The 18850-nt window shown below is 42.9% G+C and overlaps 5 protein-coding genes and 1 long non-coding RNA gene across 6 annotated transcripts in view; 3 read left to right on the top strand and 3 right to left on the bottom strand.

The window, feature by feature from the left end:
• LOC124404417 (glycosyltransferase 25 family member) overlaps positions 1-1646 on the bottom strand; it is a 36074-nt gene extending 34428 nt beyond the window's left edge. The window contains exon 1 of the mRNA XM_046878522.1: positions 1122-1646. Coding sequence (XP_046734478.1) covers positions 1122-1324 — 203 coding nt within the window. The 5' untranslated portion in view covers positions 1325-1646. The remainder of the gene's footprint in view (positions 1-1121) is intronic.
• LOC124404425 lies at positions 780-2122 on the top strand. The gene is made up of 2 exons (XR_006929008.1): positions 780-1066; positions 1945-2122. It is a non-coding gene; the product is annotated as an uncharacterized LOC124404425 (long non-coding RNA).
• On the bottom strand, positions 1940-5150 carry LOC124404415 (mitochondrial DNA helicase). Its single transcript, XM_046878520.1, has 6 exons — positions 4391-5150; positions 3803-4035; positions 3044-3728; positions 2578-2822; positions 2179-2499; positions 1940-2120 (listed from the first exon to the last, which is right to left on the bottom strand). The coding sequence occupies exons 1-6, from the start codon at positions 4653-4655 to the stop codon at positions 1971-1973; spliced, it is 1899 nt and encodes a 632-aa protein (XP_046734476.1). The 5' UTR covers positions 4656-5150; the 3' UTR covers positions 1940-1970.
• Positions 5151-6084: 934 nt separating this feature from the next.
• On the top strand, positions 6085-6477 carry LOC124404423 (NADH dehydrogenase [ubiquinone] 1 beta subcomplex subunit 1). Its single transcript, XM_046878530.1, has one exon. The coding sequence runs from the start codon at positions 6226-6228 to the stop codon at positions 6397-6399; it is 174 nt and encodes a 57-aa protein (XP_046734486.1). The 5' UTR covers positions 6085-6225; the 3' UTR covers positions 6400-6477.
• A 4469-nt stretch (positions 6478-10946) lies between these two features.
• Positions 10947-15024, top strand: LOC124404416. The gene is made up of 7 exons (XM_046878521.1): positions 10947-11328; positions 11918-12147; positions 12403-12600; positions 12682-13005; positions 13215-13640; positions 14453-14607; positions 14691-15024. The coding sequence occupies exons 1-7, from the start codon at positions 11151-11153 to the stop codon at positions 14920-14922; spliced, it is 1743 nt and encodes a 580-aa protein (XP_046734477.1). The 5' UTR covers positions 10947-11150; the 3' UTR covers positions 14923-15024.
• A 135-nt stretch (positions 15025-15159) lies between these two features.
• LOC124404421 lies at positions 15160-18148 on the bottom strand. Its single transcript, XM_046878528.1, has 3 exons — positions 17906-18148; positions 16020-16378; positions 15160-15902 (listed from the first exon to the last, which is right to left on the bottom strand). The coding sequence occupies exons 1-3, from the start codon at positions 17918-17920 to the stop codon at positions 15650-15652; spliced, it is 627 nt and encodes a 208-aa protein (XP_046734484.1). The 5' UTR covers positions 17921-18148; the 3' UTR covers positions 15160-15649.
• Positions 18149-18850: the final 702 nt, after the last annotated feature.

Genomic DNA, 18850 nt, shown 5'->3' with positions numbered 1-18850 from the left:
TTTTGGAACTGTTTGAAATTCAGCAAACCGTAATAAAACGAAAAATATACTCATAATTTGCAATCATATTGCTTCCTTATCAAGATCATTAAATAATTTAAGTAAAAATAAGAAAACATTGATTTTTTTCAACGTTTCTTTACAATAACATTACTAACTTCAATCTCGTGAGACAGAAGGTATTGTTAACATTGAATATAGTTACTAAAAATATCACGACTGAATGATAACTAAACGAGTCCGGTGAATAGTTGTCTACACGTTATACTTTGAAAATGTCTACATGTTATTGTTCCTCAGATCTACCTTGGTTTTATACTGGCCGTTTGATAGCAAAATGCTTCCGTTATTAGTCTGATTGTTTACCAATACAACATCATTTTCGACATTAAAAGGTGTCGTTACTCGTTAGGCCAGACACTAGGCACCGAATCCGACATCTTACAGAAAACTAAAGATACCTTTCTGACATCTATATTTATATTGGGAGAATACGGAGAAGCAAATGACGATTTTCTAACATGATACTGAAGTCAGTAACGTTATTGTAATGATTGGTGTTTCTAAAACCCCGTTATTTCGTAATTTTAGAAATCTCCTAGTATATTATAATAAGGCAAAGGTAATTTATATTTTCAGAACTTACAATCAGCTACGTCAAAGCCACTACAAAATTGCGTGATAGTGATTTTTTCCCCCAATGTTTCGTTACGCTATCGTTACTAACTTCAGCCTCATTTTCAAATTCCCGCCGCGGATGGCACAGATCGAAGACAGGTATCCATGGTGCGCGCGCAGCAAAAATAACACCTAGTAGCGCTCGTGTTTGATACGTCAAATACGCACGTTCTCAGTTATTTCACCGTGCGAGGCGTCGGTGACAGTTGACGATCGTGACCGAAACGCGCAGGATAATTGTGACGTGATTAACTCGTTAGCCCTGTGAATATCGCAAAGATCAAGTGGTTCGAACGTCGGGAATTCTATTGAAACCGGGTGAACCGAATCTCCGATCGACAACGGATTCCGTAAAGAATTGATGTGACGCGAGAAAATTTTGGAAACGGTAAGCAGATTGAATGAAGAATTGATTTGATCATCCTGCAGGGCAAGCTACTCACCACAGTGATATCCGGTCTTTCGGGTAGTCCAGGTTTTCGATGAGAGTTAGAAAGTAGGGCAGTGTATGAGCCTTGTTGCGAACCAAAGTAGCGATGAGAACGGTGGAATGCTTTTGGCTCCTCGTGTCGGCCGAAACGCCGGCGGCGCAAGCCCAAACCGCTGTAAGCACCGTGACGAGACTCAAAGCACTGCCGCACTTCATTTCACGGCGTGACAAAACTGCATAAAAAATAGGGAGACGAAGCTGACTGTATATATGCAGAAAGGAAGCACGAGATGTGTTGCGGCAATGATATACGCTCGATTTTTACCGAGGCACAGAACTCCCGAGGCGAAGCACGAGCCCGCGAGCACTAGAATTGGGCTCCTCTAGATAGATGTTTAACAGAAAGACGAGACGAGAATAAAACAAAACAAACGAAATGAGTGCGCTCACTGATTTGCCGCAGCAGGTCAGGCGCGTAGGATGATGTGATTGTGATGTATGATTACGCCGCCAGACGCATAATGCGTGGTGCGAGAAGCGCGAGATCAGAGAATCGAGTTCAGTGGCTTTAGGCGTAACAACACGCCCTCGCTCTGTCGGTAATACAGGGTCTGCAAACGAATCCGTTTCCAAGATGACCAGAGTAATAGAATTTCGAACGTCTAATCGTCTGAGTATTTGTTGCAATTTTTTTTACTTTTATTCTATTTAAATTGTTTAACTGTTTTATTTTTTTTTTATCGTCGATTTCGCACTAACTGTCAAGTAACAAAAATCCTAATTATACTAACAGGGAACTGATGATGATAGTTTTTGTTTTTTGATTTTTTCTTGAGATCACCAAGGAGGAGGGGAAGGTTCATCAACTAACATCAGAGTCTTCCTGATCACAAGGTGCAGCCGCCGCGTCTCCCTCCGACTTTGATTTTCTTCTTGGTGCGTAACTTAAGCTTGCCTTGTCAAAGTCCATCATCATCACTCCTAAGTCACCGCTGTATCGATTTTTAGCTACCTGAAAAATATACAATATAGTATAGAAGCTGTTGTGCGTGGATTAGAAAGTCAATTACCTGTAAATATTTTTTCCCTCGTACACTAGTGAGTCTTTTGTCCTGTATTATGAGAATATTGTCAGCCTCTTGACTAGCCTTAGCACCGCCAAAAATAGAGGATGTCGTGAGGTCTTCTGTCTCCCTCTCCTTCCTCGGGTGAATGACTAGGGTAACATGGCAGTTGAACTTTGTCGCAAACGTGCGAAAGGCTGCTACGACTGCATCCTGTTTCCAAAATCTGTCCATGTGCTTCTGCTCATCCGATATGCCCATCATAAATTGCACGTTGTCGATTATGACATGCGCGATGTCGTGAACGTATGTCGCGTGCTCAACGGCCTAAAACCCAATAATGTATCAGTATTTATATTTAAAGCATAATATTGCGAATTACTGCGAATTCAGAGTCGTACGCACCTCCATGACCACCTTCACGCTTTGCTGACCGTGGAAAGTCATGAAGTAGATTGGAAGTTTTTCAAATTCGTCAGCGTACGTGTCGAAGTGGTCGAGATTCACATCCAACGGCATACCGGCCATCTGCTGTAGCATAGTCCGCGCTAATCTTGCGTTTCTTATCTCAAAACTACCCCACAGTGTGTTCACTCCTTGCATAGCAAGATCCAGTGAGTATTCACTCATGAACGTCGTCTTCCCGCTACCTGCAAGATAGAAAAGAAAACAAAACGGTTGTCAATTCTTTTTGTAAGTTCATCACAGGAATAGAAGTTGATGCTATATATTGTAGCGGTTTCAATTCAAAGATATTATTTGTACATTTCATGAAACTCATGACAAAAATTTTTTTCCCATGAAAAAATGAAATTACATAAAATTCTTAGACCAATGAAGTCCAAAAAAGTAATGAATCCCTGCAAGTTACCTGTGGGGCCGGTCAAAACGGTGAATTCTCCTTTCCTGTGGCCTTTAAGTATCCTGTTCAGGGACGGATACCTCTTCCACTTGACTCCCTGGACGCGATCAATATTCTGAAGGTCGCTGAGAACGTCTTGTCTCAGGCTCCGAAAGGTAGTGATACTTTTGTGCCATATTGGCTGTGCGTTTTGCAGAATGCTTTTAAGATCGTGGCCAAGATATGCCGCGGTTTTAGGATCAGGCTGAGCACCAGTCGGGCGTACAAAGAAGCAACGTTTTTCATCCAGTTTCTTCGCAAAATTCCTGGCCGTGTCCCAACTGGTCTCGTCGTTCCCAAACCATAGAACGAGCTTTTTGTAGTTTTCAATAGTTGGGAGAACTTGCTGGGGCAGGTTTTTTAGTTCGTGGGGAAGACAGACAACGTGGGTAGCTGCTCGCTGCGAAATTACTGCGAGTAGGTCACTGACACTTGGAACCACAACGGCTTGACTTGTTAAATCAGCCTTTGCTCCCTTCTGTTTGTAGATTATCACGCCACTAGCCATCGTCGCCGGTGTCGTCTCTTCTGACTCCTCAGTCACAGACTTGTAGCCTGCTATGTTGTTGCTGGAGTCCGTCAAAGGTAGATACAGCGTCTTTGTGGAAGGGCTGTACACGCAGCTCAGAACGGACAATGTCTCTTTTGGAATTGGCTGAAATTTATTTTAATTTAATCAGTATGACGTCTAAACTTTATGGAAGATTTTCAAAGCACAGAGAAACTTACCGGGATTCCAAGATGCTGCAACATACTTTGGTATTCATCGTCGGTGAGGTTTGTGACTAGTTGACAGGTCGCCTTGAGTTCGTCCCATTTACCTTTGAAATCTTGTTTGATGGGTAAAGTCTCCTTGAAAGCTGCCAACTCTTTTACAATCTTTCCACTTTTTTTCGGAATTAAAAACTTTTCAATAATACTCCACGGTCCCGAATGCCGGCAATTGTCACATAAGAAAAATCCTAGAAACGACAAAAGAAAATAATCACTCGTGAGATTGCGTTTAAATATTGTTCGAATCCGATTCCACTGGATCGCGATTCGCGCTCTTTTAAAACAATGTCGTCCACACGAATCGGCGATTCGTATTCAAATGGTTCAAGTAACTATAAGCCGCCATGACACATTGATCAGGTTGACCAATCGGATAAATTGACGAGATCCTTGCGCGGGATATATGAATTTAATACCTTCGAACCAGAGAAAGGAACGATTTATTGACATTGTCAGGTTGTTAAAATTTGAAAACCATGTAAATACAGCCAACTCGCATATATTTTACGTAATAAAATTCTGATTAATATATGAATAACCGACCCGTTGTTTTGTTGATGAAGACTTTGGGCTGCTCTTTCCGTTTAGCACTGGCACAGATAGGGCAGTCCATAGTGATACAGGCATGACCATCCACATAGTTTAAAGACGCAGTTTTTATCACCTTCCTAATTTGAATGAGTGGTACAGCGTTTTCATCCTCGACATCTGTCCAGTGATAACGCCGGTTGGGGTTAAATATTTTCTTATCGCGTTTACTCCCGTAACTTGATCGTACAAGTCTAACTATGAATAACCTCGAAAACATATTATCTTTATATATACATTTATATACATCTGTTTATTTCACGTATTATCTCTGTAACGGAATTACTTTTTCTTATTTCCGCAACGAACGTGATAGTCGATTGTTCTCACTATTATCATCACGACGACGGTGACAAGTATATTGAGATGTGTAAGAAAATGAGCTTAATCTTAATATTTATGTCCCATGAAAATCCAACATTGTTGAATAATACCCCACGCATTTCAACCGAATTAATTTGCCGATTTAACGCAGCAACAATGCGGCTTGCAAGTGGGTAAGCTAGTTCACCACCGGCACGTTGTATCCCTAACCTCCAACGCGATTTTACGATCATGAAACTTAGAGATAAATGTGACTTGTCACGTGCTGAGACGCGGAGTAAATGATCCACGGTATATTAGACATTTGTACGTCAAAAACGATGGATCACCTTCACCGTTTGCTTTCAATATTAAAAATTCGTTTATTGTTGCTTTATGTTGCAACACTAGACGAAATGCTCGACGAACTCGCGGATACAAACAAAGACGTGATTGGCCGCGCCATTGGCCTAGCTTCGATATTTCGATACTACTTTGACTATACTATTTGATTATCTCAAGCCGCGTCTCCAACAAAAATTTATTTAGACCCGCATTCGTAAGAATTTATGTTCTTACTGTTATGTATCTACAATAAAAGCGTAACTAACTTTTTTTTTTTCTTTATTATTTTTCATAAATATTCTCTGACACAGAACCATAGATTTGAGTAGTTGAGACAGCAAACTCTTGTCGCCGCGTAATTGACATGGAAACGAGGCTTAACGTGTGTTCCAAAATGAACCAGCAATTTACACGGCGACAATCGATACTGTTAGCTGTTACGTCGAGATAGTAAATCGACCAAAAAAAACTAAAGAAAACGTACAAAGCTCCGACGTGCAGTCTTAATTTTCATCGGGATATGAGTTTGAAGGTAAACTTCGTCAGTCTAAATTGTCAGTCTTACATTAAAAACAAGACAAATAAAATCGTCGAAGACAATCACTTAAGTTTATGTAAATCCTGGGATATTATACACACTGTCGTTTCCGATTTCTTTATGAATCCTGCATCTCAGCTGTTAACCTAAACCAAATTCTTCTAGACAACTTTGCTATTCAATTTTCGGCCTTATAGAAAGATGTCTCTAAGCTATACAGGCAACGAAATTATGCGCAAGATCCGTGTAATCACACGAACGAGTTCAAATCATTTTGCCTTTTTTTTTTGCAACTGGTTTAATACTTGCGAGATGTTACATAACGCATAAAAAAAATTAGAATTTGACTTGACCTAAACTAACCTGAAACCAGAAACTGTGCTAATCCATGCTAATGATGTTTTTCAGATTGATGGCAGCGACTGGTAAAATATCTATCGGTAAAATAATAAGTCGTTACGCAGTTGTCGTCATCTTTCCAAGTATTGCAACGTCATCAATATACTTGGATTGGAATCACACCAGGAAGTGGAAGATTGCCGAGAAAGAACGTCTGGCGGCACTTGAAAGCGAGAAGCTACAGTAATACAGACAAAGAACTAAAATGGCTATCCTAGGATTTACCCGTGAAATGTTTCTGATGGTTGTTCCCTTAACTGGGTATGCCTTCGGTGCCTGGATCGACCGTCAGGAAACCTTAAGAATGACACGCTTCAGAGATAAATCTGCGCTCTATGGGAGAACCCTTGCACCTGGCGAACCTCCATCATGGCCGTGAATTGAAATATAAGTATACTGGTTACCGTAGCATGATGATTTATTGTAATAAAGAGAAAAAGCGGAGATAATGAAACGACATTTTCATAAGTTTTTTTTTTTTTACATCTAATCACCTGAATTAGTTATGAATGGAAGTAAAATATCGGTACTCGATTCTCGTAGCAGAGGAATTTTATCTAACAGCTTTATTTCACCTTTGTGTATATAGAATATCAAATTTTTATAAAATGCGAGTTACCATTAATATTTTTAGAAACATGTTTATATATCTCATTTCGGGTCTTTCTCTCAATGAAACGCAGATCATACATAAATAACATCGTTTACCCATTAAATAAACAAGCTGTCCATATTATTTTTATCAAGTTGTGTGCACTATTCATATCAAAATACTTCGTCCCCATTCGTCGGTAGTAAGTAACGTTTAATACTCGGTCCGTTAACACCCTTTTTAAAACGATTTGCACGCAATTGTCGAATGTCGACTAGCGAAATATGGTGAATTTTTTCCCCTTATCGTTTTTCGGCTTCTGAATTTTCTCGGGCTTTTCTTTATTTGCCAGGGGTTTCCCAAAGTTCTCTTTATCGTTCTCGAAATCTCTGTTCGCCATTCTCTTCGTGGCCAAATTGTAAGCTTGCCTCTTCTTCCGCAGCCAGTCGCTCGCTTCCTCGTTCCAGAAGCTGGTCTTCTCCTTAGTCCGTGACTTGATCTGATCCTGCCCGCCGCAGTTAGCCTTATTATCGAATCTGAGCACTGCGACATCCGTCGTCGAATCGCCGGGTAGCTTTTGCATCCTATCAATCGATCCGTAATCCTGGAACCTCGTGCCCTGGCTCAGTGCAACGGCGGATATATTCTCGCTCATCTTCCGCAGCACTTTTCCGCTCTCAAACTCCAGCCGGTCGGCATCCAGGTCGAGGCTTCGGGGCCGCGGGCTCTTCGGCCCCCGTTCACTCGCGGATCTCGCGAATCCTCGCGGTCTGCGGACGAGACGGGGGTCCAGCTTCTTCGAGGTAACAGCAAATGAGGAGTCGCCAACGTCGGCGGAAAGTGTCGAGTCCAGGTCGTCGTAACAGACTTTCGGCTTCGCGCGGCACCGCCAGCTTGCATAGGCGCTCCACTTCGACCGGCAGCGATCCACTTCGGAGCTTGGATTGCCGTTGAACCCGGCGTTCATCGTCGAGACCAAACTCCTGCTGGCCTCCTGATGTCCGATGCTCACCGAGGGTTCCGAACGCGCAGAGTTACTGCTGGATCCTTTCGATCGATTGGAACGACTGGAGGTCCTTGAGCCAGTTTCGCGATTATCCACGACCGGGTGCGCCTCGTTTTCATCGGGGGTCCTTCGTCTGTCAGGGTACGGCGGCGGCGAGGGTCTCGAGTCCAGTTCGTCGTCCTCGAGGCTGTGGCAAGTCCTGGCCGTGCACCGCTTCAGGTACAAATCGGCGCGCTGGATTTTCTCTTTCACGAGCCGCTCGAGGATCCTGAGTTCTTTTTCCTTCTTGAGCAGCAACCTTTCGCGCTCCTGAAGCATGACCTCCTTCTCCCTGATGAGCGACACTCGCCGCCGCAGTAGCTCAAGCCTCTGCATCCAGTTCTCCTTGAAGATGACCTCGCTGACCTTGTTCGGACTCTGCGCTGCCACAGTGCATCCATTTTTGTTCCCGTGGTGGCAAAGATCCTCGCAGCTTCCGTAACCCGGTTGCGACGTCTCGCAGCTCGATTCCTTTATCGACTTGAGATCCGAACCGTTTCGCAGGGACGGCAGGAAGTCGTAAGACCGGGAGCGCTCAATGTTCCTCGGCTCTTCCTCGGCGAAATCTAGACATTTCATTCCGAGAAAAGGGTCAAACTCGTCCTCGTCAGACCCTTTGAAGTCGTTCGCGGCTCGTTCCGATCCCTCCACCGAATGAGAATCACCGCCGCAGCAAAGGGATTTCTTGAGATTCGCTACTGCGTTTTCATCGCCCATCCTCCCACCGTCATCGGATGGATTGAAGCCCGCAACATTTTCCCGCGAGTTTTGAAGATCGAATTCCGAGCCGTCTTTGGGATTCCTTGATTGCGGCGGGACGTCTGGAATGCTGGCCGTCCCCTTTCCCTCAATCCCTGACAACTGCTGCTCCTTTAATTTCCACTCCTCGTCGCCGTGAGATTCCAAGTCGAGTTCCTTCGTAGAGCAAAACACCTTATTTCCTTTCGGTATGATGAACGTTTCTACGCGATACATTTTCCGACTCTCTAATTCCGCCCGCTCATTCCCCAGGCTGACCGTTACTAATTCCATTATTTCGTTTCAGATTCAAACTTTATCCCAACCGGGTACATTTCGGTTATAATTCTGCGGCTAGTCGTCGTTGCACTTTACTCGCGGTCCTGTAAATCCAACAGTTGCTGCATGCGCCTCGAGTCCATGCAGCCCCATTGTTCCAACTTCCACTAACAATAAGACGTGATTCCCTCGGAATTCCCAAGCTCTGCTCCTCCCGCCCCTTTAGGTGCACCGCTGCATTTCCGACACTTTGCTGCAATTGGGTGGGATTATGTGCACTGCTTATCGTTGAGCTCGGGACGACGGATTACGCTTCGTTAGCGGAACAGTGCCTCTTCGTTATCGCATGGCTCTACAACACACGCCGTTGTTCCACGACTCCCAGATTCAACACACCACCGCCGTCAGCATCAACTTTGTAATGTTTCTTCGCCGCATTAATGCGAAGACTCGAGCCCGGCGAGCAGGTTCAGAAGGGGGGGGGGGGGGGGGGGGGGGGGGCAGGACTCCCCGTTGGGACCGTTTCGAATGGTTCTAACGGTCGGTTGTAGGCCGTTTTTTGCCGGCTGCCTGTATGCGGCCGGTGCATCGACGAGACCTGTACCTGCTTACATGCACGTGGCCATTAAGTGTGTGTGTTCACGCCTGCTGTCTCTGTGTAAGGGGATGGCAAGGATTTCCTGATATTCATGCCGTGTGCAGGGTAGAGGAGGCCACTTGTTACTATTTTTGCCCTCTCTTATATATTATGCCGCGTATTGTGCTTTGACCGATGGTTTACGGCCCACAATTGCTTGTTCCATCCAATTCTTCTTTTTGTAAACACGTTCCCTAATTTGCAACATAAATTTTTTCAATTACGCAACGTTTAGCAAATAGCCCTTCATTTCCTTTCCCTTTTCATTCTTTGTTTTTGTTTCCTCCACACCCTGCGGCAGTAGGTCAGGTATACCATAAAATTTAATAAACCGCGGACATTATAAGTATGTATAATTTCCGTAGTGTAGTATATTTAAAAAAAAAATTAGTGAATGCGAAATCCGTTATTGATTATTAAAGAAAAACATTTCAGTGCAATGAAAATTGCAATGTATCGCGAGTTTCCTGCAAATACATCGAACGTATGAAACACTCACGATTTGATTTATCGACCGCTGAGACCGGATAGGAGCCTTGGGAGTCTACGGTCGTATTTTTGATGTCCCCGATGTAGTAGCACCATTTAACACGAAATAGGTTTTTGGGAGTAATTTTGAAAGTGCCTGAAAAGTAATAAAATGCGTGTCGATAACTATACTAATCCTTTGTCGCATTTAGCATCATCAAAGCAGTCGGTAAGGCAGAGCACATTCACCACACAAAGTCCCATTGTGATGGTGAAAACTGAACAAATCGCAAACATTAAAAAAATATATCACTGCAGCATGAATGAATAATTGATAGACCTTGTACACTCAAAATTTACTGCAAGACAATAATCTTTTGTGATGCTGGGATGTGGCAAAGTTTACTAGATTATCGACACGTATTTTACTACCTGTCAGGGTACCGAGAAAATTAGTTCCAAAAATCTATTCCGTGTCAGAGGACACTACTTAATCGGGGCCATGAAAAACACAAATGTGGGCCAACCTTACCAACCTATCGGACGAATATTTTATTAAATGGTGCCCAAACCAATTATTTAGATTTCTTATTCAAACGGCGGTACAATAATTCTTCATATTTTTCATTTTCAAGAGTAATGTTTGACGGTATTGAAATTCAATAAATACAGGTATACATAATATATATGTCATTTTTTCACTTCATAACATAGAGAATTTTCCTAGAGATATATAATAATAATTACCGAACGAGATAACACAGATAGTGTAAGTATAAAGATGTTAATAACTGTTGCTTATATAATGTGTTTTTATTTTTAATATTTATGACTACGAACTTGTCAAATAAATGTGTTTGAAAATTGCAGATGCTATCCATTTGGTGTATATTTTCTCAAGAACCTTGCAATTGTGTCAGTTCCACCATATTTATAAGCTATCAGTCTTAAATTGAGATGCTGTCAAAGATATTTAGATTTTCTCCCAATTCCGGCCTTAACGACAATATTTCCTAATAAGGAAACGATCTTTCCGTTTTATTTAAACGGATTCTAATTTCTTTAGATCTAAAGAAATTTTGTTTCAAGGTTGGCAACCCTGATGTTGCCTACTTCAAGCTCCTCGCTGGGTTATTGGAGTTGCGCGGCAATTTGCCGCGTGGCGACGCTGCGCGCGAAGTCGCTTGGATACTTACGTCGGCCATTTTGTTGACCTTCAATCATATTCCCGTTGCAGTGGGTACGCCGACCGCCATTGCGATGCGCTAGGGAGTTGGGTCCGGGACTAGGCGACGACGGTGTACTATCGTGTCTCAACCTAACCAGAGTTTTTAGTTATTTCGTTTTACGATTTTGGGTATTTTGCGAAGAATGAATCGGGGCAGTTTCGAACTCAGCCGAATCGTCAAGAATGAAAAACCGGGATCGGGGCAAACCGAGGACATACTGCACCTGCAGCTCACGCCGACGGGTAAAATCAGTCACGCCAAGACTCGCGTCTACACTCAACGATACAGAAAAGCATGGGAACTGATGCCCGACTTCGAAGGTACGAACGATCCATCCTCTCGTTGCAGGTCGCTCTGTACTCCCCGCACTCCTTGTAGATACATCATATTCTAGTTACATCGTCTAGCCCCCTCCTACCCCAAGCCCGTATTGGCTGTGTTCGAAACTTCGCCGGATCTAATCATGAGAGAGCAAATAAGAAACGGATCAACGAAGTTCTCACACCATTTTTCACCCATTTCAAATGATCCACAGCGCAGCAACGATATCCGGCGCACAGACTCGAGACTATAAACGATGCGTTTCTTGTTTTTTGCTACGATTGTTTTCAGCTCTTCTGTTTCTTTTTACAGTCTTATCCTTTTAATTAGACTTCTGTGGATGAACAATGAATGAGAGACATGAGATGAAATATTTTTCTCTTCTCAGAATTTCCTTTTTCTACACTGTGAAGACCGGTTATCATTACTTTATCTTTTAATCAAAATGTAAATAAACTAAATCAGGTCAAAATTAATTCTGTTACACCAATAATTTCATCCTCCGACCAATGAAATTCTCAATATGTCAGATGTATCCTCACTACGAATGTTACTTGTACCTATAATTTTGTTTTATTTGATCTTTAGGGTGGTTGACGGCTGTACCAGATCAACCCACCCGGGCATATTGCACATATTGCAAAAAGAATCTTCATGCTCATCGCCTATCATTGCTGAAGCATACCTGTACCATGAAACATCAGAGAGGTGCTATGGTGTACCAGAAAGAAGCAATGGCTAAAGACGGGACTGCAAAATTAAAGAACTCTGCATCCAGGGTCCGGCTCCAAAAAAAACACTCTCGCCAAGCTTATGAGGTACATGAGACCTTCCTCAGCCACTAGATAAGAATTCTTCACTCTGGAATTTTAACTCTCAGCTACTTTTGTATAAGCGATAGATTCTCCTCACTCTTTTTTTTTATAACACATGCAGAAATGTTTTACTCAATTAGCAGCAATTATCTTTAGCTTAGGGTTAGGCGTTGATTTTTGAAGATATTCATCAGATGCTGAACAGCAGTTGTCAGAATTTATTAACGTTTTACTATCATTTGATATGTCTGTTGACAGCATGATAGAGAATTCAAAGTAGAGGAAGAAAAAACAGAGGATGATGATGATGATATAGAGTATGTCATTGAACGGCTCGACGATGATCTGGAAATGACCGAACTCGACCCAAAGAACACAGATACGGAAGTGGACCACGGGGAAGCGGATGAAGACGAGAAACAATTGCCACCTAAGAAAATGAAAATGGAAGCACAAGTGAGTCTTATCCTAAACGCACTGAATTCAAGAGTATTTCGCAAGTGTAGTTTCCTAACAATCCAGTTACCTTTTTCACAGGACAACAGTCGCCCTGACGCCCTTGCAGAGGCCATGGCTCACGTGCACGGCGAGTTCCTAGACGAGAACGGAGAACCAATTAACGTCGAGTTGGAAATGGTTGTTGAGTCAACAGATCCATGTGCCGAGGAGATTGAATCACGCATCATTTCAGCCCGATCTAATAGAAACCATCGTGACGGAGATGATATGACCGTAGAACCTTTGGCAGGAAACAATGATTCAACTGACTATGTCCATGATCAGAACAAAGAGAACGATCACGACGCTGAAAATCCACATAATGATCACTTGGAAAACATTTCAAGCTCTAAATCATCACTGGTGAGAAAATTATTCACTTACTAATTACGTTCGTTACTCAAAGTTCGACAGAATCCCCTTATGAAATACTTTTTCAACTATTGTATATCGTTGAACACCGTTGCTAGGAGTTAAGCCCCCAAGAAGTAACTTATATTTTTCGAACTCGTTGCACCACCTATAATTCGTAATGAAACCACAACCATTGCGGTCATCCCTTAATTGAACAGGCTGGCGATTGGAGTGACGTTGAAAGTGACGAATCAGAGCAAAATTTGGCTACCACCTCGCCTCCAGCTTTGTCGGTGCGCAAAGAGTGTATGACAAAATCATCGGCTGCGGTGACAATCTCCGAATCCGGAGCCTCCGTCAGCAGCGGCACGGCGATGCCACCGTCGAAAAAGACGGTGACACTCACTCCCGGCGTGAAGACGGTGATTCTGGACACTTCAACGTCGACGTCCTACGCTGCCGGATCTCGCTACGTAATAAGCACTGCCAAAGGGCAGGCGTCGGCCGTCGTTGTTGGTGATAAAAAAAAACGAGCGACGGATTCCGTCGGGCAGATTAAAATCGGAGAACAGCAGCAAAATTCCGCTCCATCCACGCCTGCAACGAGTTCCGTATCAGGCGGTACTCAGACCGGCCCTAAGAAAGTGAGTTACTTCTTAGACTTCTCCGTTCCTCTGGCAAATTGGAGATTTTTGACCTTCTATTTTTGTGAAGGGGATATAAGTTTGGACATTACTCATTATGTTTGGTATAGCAATTCCCGAAACACATTTGGCGTCGTGGATTGGAATGAAGTTGATTTTCCGTTACTAACAACAAAAAGTTTATCATATGTTTGTCATCCAAACTCTTACCTCGTTCAAAATCTATCAAGTTACAATGAAGTGGTTCTTTCCACATCTTGACCCGTGATTTCCTGAAAGTATTTAATGTTTTTTGAACCGGGAAATTCAATACCAAAAATTAAACAATTCCGAAATAGGTCTCGGTCCCTGGTATCTGGAAATAAACAGCGATAGTAGTTGATCGGCGTGTAACCAACCGTACAATACTTAATGTTACTTTCAATTCTTATCGCAACATGCGGCCATACATGAGGGTAATGACCTTTGTCGTTATGAGGAGATAGATAGCGTGATGATTACCGACCTATGACCGAGTCTCTACGATTCTGATATTCCGATGCATTGAATACCAGGCCGAGATACAGTAGCGGCTGGTTGATCATTCGTGTAAGTCGATTGAAAGGTCGTCCTAACATATAAACCGCATGATCATGAGCGAAGAAAATCGGGGCGCGGATGAAGCGGTCTGTGACCAGGTTGTACTCGTAATAATTAAATAATCACTCTTTGTTGAAGTATTCATCATTTATCACTTCGAATCTCGGTATTGGCGCATAAATTTAGTACTGCGATTGTAATCAGCAATATCAGAAATGTGCTAATTATTCCAGCACATCATACTGAAGCCTGTGACTCCGTTGGTGCAAACTAAAAAACCGTGCATATCAACCCACGTATTGGACACCAGCAAGGGCCTACCGGTCGGCGGATTGCAGATAAGTCTCTACAAACTGATGGACGGCCGCTGGACGTTTGTGAATGAGAGGTGAGAAATGCGAAATTAAGTTCAAATACGATATCACTGTACAATCTTCTTGCATTACTTCAATACTTCGTTCGTTTTCGCAGCAACACGTCGGTGGACGGTCGGTGCGCTGACCTTGTAGATATTTCGAAGTACAGCTTCACAGCCGGCCGTTACAAGCTTCACTTCGACGTCGACAAGTACTTCACACTCCGGAGAATCGACACCATGTATCCCTTCATCGAGATCGTTTTCGATGTCAAAAACCCCACTGAACACTACCACGTGCCTCTCTTGATCAGTCCCTTCGGTTACACAACATACCGAGGAACGTAATCGGCGCTGTTTCCATTCCTCTGATTTCAGTGAGCGAAACTTGAGTGGTTATATATATATATATATATCCTTGTATTATATCCGTGTAAAGTGCTCCTCATTCACTTTACATTCATATTACCGGTATTTCTTGTGTTAGCTACTCCTAAACAGTTTCAACATATTTTTAACCATACAAATCTCGTCCCGTATCACCTCAATAGTCCGCGATGGTGTAAATATAGTATGTAATACATTTTCAGACAAACGCACTTTGTGGAAAAGTGTCTTACAATTACCCTCATTATTAATTTGCATAATGTGACGAAGAAATATGTATAAAATCGGTGGCTAATAGATAACTTACACCAGTAACACAAAGACTATGTGAAATGTTTCTATTGGGTCTATAGTATGATTATCCACTGATGTTTTATCTTACTAATTATTTGTGTATATATATCTATGTAAGAAACTGCATGATTAATAAATTGAATGATTGATAATTGTCGTTTCAGTCACTGCCAATAAGCCGTATTGAAGAATGTTATTATTTTTTTTAAATATTGTGAGTAATATGTATTTACAGAAGTGATACATTGCAGTAGAAAGAGAAAGTTAATCGTTCCAATAGGAAATCATAATCTTGGTAAAATATCTTTAGAAAAGGATTGTAGAGACGACGTTGTAGCTTCGATAATAGTCCTCTTTGTACTTTAAAGTGTCGAACTGTGATTCTGTGAGGAAATCACCGGGTTGACGGCGGCAGGTATTCGTTACTAGCTTTAGCCGCCGGAGGCGAAGTTGGTGGCGGCAAGTAATCCTTGGTCTGAACCTTAGCTGAAGATGGCGGCAGGTATCCTTTATCCGCCAACTTTCCCTTGTCCCCAAGCGCTCGTTCCGACCCCGGTAACCCGGGAAGCGCCAACGACTGTTTCCATCGCCCCGGGTCCGTTCCAAACGTGAAACTCGATCGCGCTCCGTTCTCGTCCGCGGTGTACCTGCAATGCAAGTGCGCAAATTGGGGGTAAGAAAAATGGGTAGGAAAAATAATGGAATGCAATGTATGAAATGTGTATTGTGTGAATTTCTATCGATACATGAATCGAATCACTTACCTGACGTCGATGGCAAGGCCTTCAGGACTGGAATACGAGTAGCGGCCCTGAACTACGGTGACGAGTTCGTCACCGACTTTTTTCAGCTTTCCGACCTCCTCGCGCTGGACTCCGTCGGCGGTTTCGAAGCTGAACGAGTACTCGCCGTCCCCCAAGTTCGGATGATTTGTTTGCTTCAGTATTTCGGCGTATGTTTTTACGGGACCTTCACGCGGTGGTTCCAATCTGAATCCACCAGCCCCTTGGGCGAAAAGCGGGGCGTGAACATTCGGCGAGAGTTTCTCGGCCGTCGAGAACAACCCCGTCCTCGAGAGGAGACAACCGACGAGCAGCAAGAGCCGGGCGATCGGTGATGCAGCCTTAATTGACCGGTAATGGAAGAAAAATATTCTAATTTATTTCATACGAAATTTCTCGCCTCCTTGTAAAGATGCCTAATTGGTGTAGTGGATTCTTCTTCTTCGCCTACGCGCATGCCCCGGGGCTACCAGGCGGGGGCGCGTAATATTCACTGTATTTTAAAAAGGTGTTAGCACCGGATGGTCTTTCCGCGATTTGGCAACTCGTCGAATGACGATTTATGAATAATTTTAACGCGCTGTGAATAACGCTATTCATTATCATCAGCGTTAAAGCGGGGACGGTGATGAAAAGAACGCGTTAGTTCAGACATTATTTTCCAACGTCCACTTTAAAAGCTTCGATGAAGGATTACATTCCGTTATCTGTAATTCATTCATCCTCTAGCAGGTGTAGAAGTTAAAAGACTAACACGCGGCCTTCTTGGTATTTGATGGTGTTTGTCGCGCGGATTCAGGGTTGCACAATCTAGCATTAGAGCATACATGCGGCTCTTGCTTGGGACAGCTATGCGGTAGGTACGAGATGTGGGAGAATTGATTTCATCAACAAGTTATAACCGCGGAGTTCGCGAGTGCAGGCATTTAATCGAACCGAAGTATAGAGGTGCTCGTCTTATTCAACGCATTGGCAAACTGTCTTATCTATGGAAAATGAAAGGCCTCTACCACCGTCGGCGTGTATGTATTATACGAATGCTACACGTACGGTGGGACAATATGTGAGTTACCTTACGACTTATGTAATCAGAAGCTGGCGATCTCGTGTCGTATGAGATCCTGCAGTGTCAAGTAAAAGCATACCAAGCATGCATGATCAAGTGTATCTTTGTGACGCACGTGTCCGACCGAAAGGACAATGGTTTACACTGTCGGTCGCAATGGAGCATGATCACCTATACCTGACATTCGCTGGGAATGGGTCATTTCGCATTCACGACTTGTATAAGAACGTTGATTTTTCTGTGTATTTCTGATATACGTATGTACATCGTTCAAAACTTGAGGGTCTGGACGGTTACGAGTATACATATGACAAGTATATATTATTATTGGTTTCATTTTTAATTAGCACCTGAAGCGACGCAGTTTTTTCTGACCTCACGTAACTCTGCGTCAAAATGATCGCACAAGAAGATTAGAAAGTAGGCATTGACGAGTTTAAGAACATTTGCTTCAGAAGTTTTTTTTTCGCCCCTTAGAAGTGTGAACCACGGGGGCTACGTGAGAGGCAATTACGCAAGCTGAATACACAGTTTCAACGCTTAGATCGCAGACAAAGTAATTGCTAAACTGTTCTCGCCATCATCTAGTTTGGTGTCTAATGCTGCTCGATAAATAACGTTTGCCAGTAATGATTTTAGAACCAAAATTCAACTCGAAGCGCGGCATCGGCAGCCATATTGACTTCGGAGAAGGATTTCAATTTCTTTACCAGATATTCAGCTAATCGTAAGCTACTTTCTTTTGGAAGATGAGCTTTTCCATTTTGATCGTTCGTTTAGCATCTTTACGAAATTAACGTACCGCGTGGCGATTCATCCTTGGGACCCTGAGCTGATTTGCGATATTCCGTTTTGAGTACCAGAAGTCGAATCGTATGTCACTGGTTAAATTTTAGACTGGATTAATTAATTAGTATCAAGAAATTCACCACGAAGCACCGATGTATCTGACGTATCGAAAATATTGTAAACTACCCGATTGCAAACTCATAGTCCGAAACGGGCGCCGTTTGGACGATCCGCGAGTTGAGAGCGAGATGAAGACGACACGGTGTGCGATTATTGAGTCTTATATAGGTGTCCACTGTCCACGGTACAAGTCCCTTCCCCTTCCCAAGTTTTGCTTTCCAGGTGTACCCATATAGTAAAGTCTCAACAAACGCACCTTGCGAAAGGTCTCAATGAACGTCTTCCTCCTCTTTCTCCATCTGTACTGACATTTTTTTTCTACACTCAAAACCAAAATCGGTCAATTCGCATCTCTTCGCGGCCTCATCCAGATTGGGAAAGAAACCTCTTCGGTTTCAGTCCTCGAATGTACTTGTAAAATCCTCTTTCTCCGCAGCGCTCACATTATCCCTCCCTTGATCCCTTTACGATCAATGATTATTATTATTATTACTATTATACTTTGGACTTAATCACTTTCAATTACGTGATATGTGGCTGTAATTCTTCTGATTAACGTCCATCTCGTTATTTGTTTCAAACTCATAAATACATGCGAAATTTACCCCGCAGCGAACTTTGAAAAATAAAAGTTCACCGACAGAAAGACTGTCTTTCGATGGTATCGTTGAGTCGAAAGAATTGCGTAGAATGTGAGAAAGAAAAGGCAAGAATTAAATATGAATGCGTGTGGATGTAGACCGCCCGCACGAATCCGTGAAGGATCTCCTCCATCTGCAGCTGTCGAGATTTAGAGTGTTGTGTAAATATTACAGTTTCATCGTTTGTAGCCTGAGTG

The sequence above is a fragment of the Diprion similis genome, chromosome 3, assembly GCF_021155765.1.
Source record: "Diprion similis isolate iyDipSimi1 chromosome 3, iyDipSimi1.1, whole genome shotgun sequence".
In the NCBI taxonomy this organism is placed as follows: Eukaryota; Metazoa; Arthropoda; class Insecta; order Hymenoptera; family Diprionidae; genus Diprion; species Diprion similis.
Note: the sequence above shows the minus strand (reverse complement) of the source record. Positions and strands in the feature narration are given on the sequence as shown.

Coding starts and splice junctions, on each gene's coding strand:
- LOC124404415 (XM_046878520.1), bottom strand. CDS start 4,655: ATGTTTTCGAGGTTATTCATAGTTAGACTTGTACGATCAAGTTACGGG. Junction 2,500..2,577: donor GCGTGAAGGTGGTCATGGAG/GTGCGTACGACT, acceptor ATTGGGTTTTAG/GCCGTTGAGCACGCGACATA. Junction 2,121..2,178: donor GAGGGAAAAAATATTTACAG/GTAATTGACTTT, acceptor TATATTTTTCAG/GTAGCTAAAAATCGATACAG.
- LOC124404423 (XM_046878530.1), top strand. CDS start 6,226: ATGGCTATCCTAGGATTTACCCGTGAAATGTTTCTGATGGTTGTTCCC.
- LOC124404416 (XM_046878521.1), top strand. CDS start 11,151: ATGAATCGGGGCAGTTTCGAACTCAGCCGAATCGTCAAGAATGAAAAA. Junction 11,329..11,917: donor ACTGATGCCCGACTTCGAAG/GTACGAACGATC, acceptor TTTGATCTTTAG/GGTGGTTGACGGCTGTACCA. Junction 12,148..12,402: donor ACTCTCGCCAAGCTTATGAG/GTACATGAGACC, acceptor GTCTGTTGACAG/CATGATAGAGAATTCAAAGT.
- LOC124404421 (XM_046878528.1), bottom strand. Junction 15,903..16,019: donor GGCCTTGCCATCGACGTCAG/GTAAGTGATTCG, acceptor CTTGCATTGCAG/GTACACCGCGGACGAGAACG.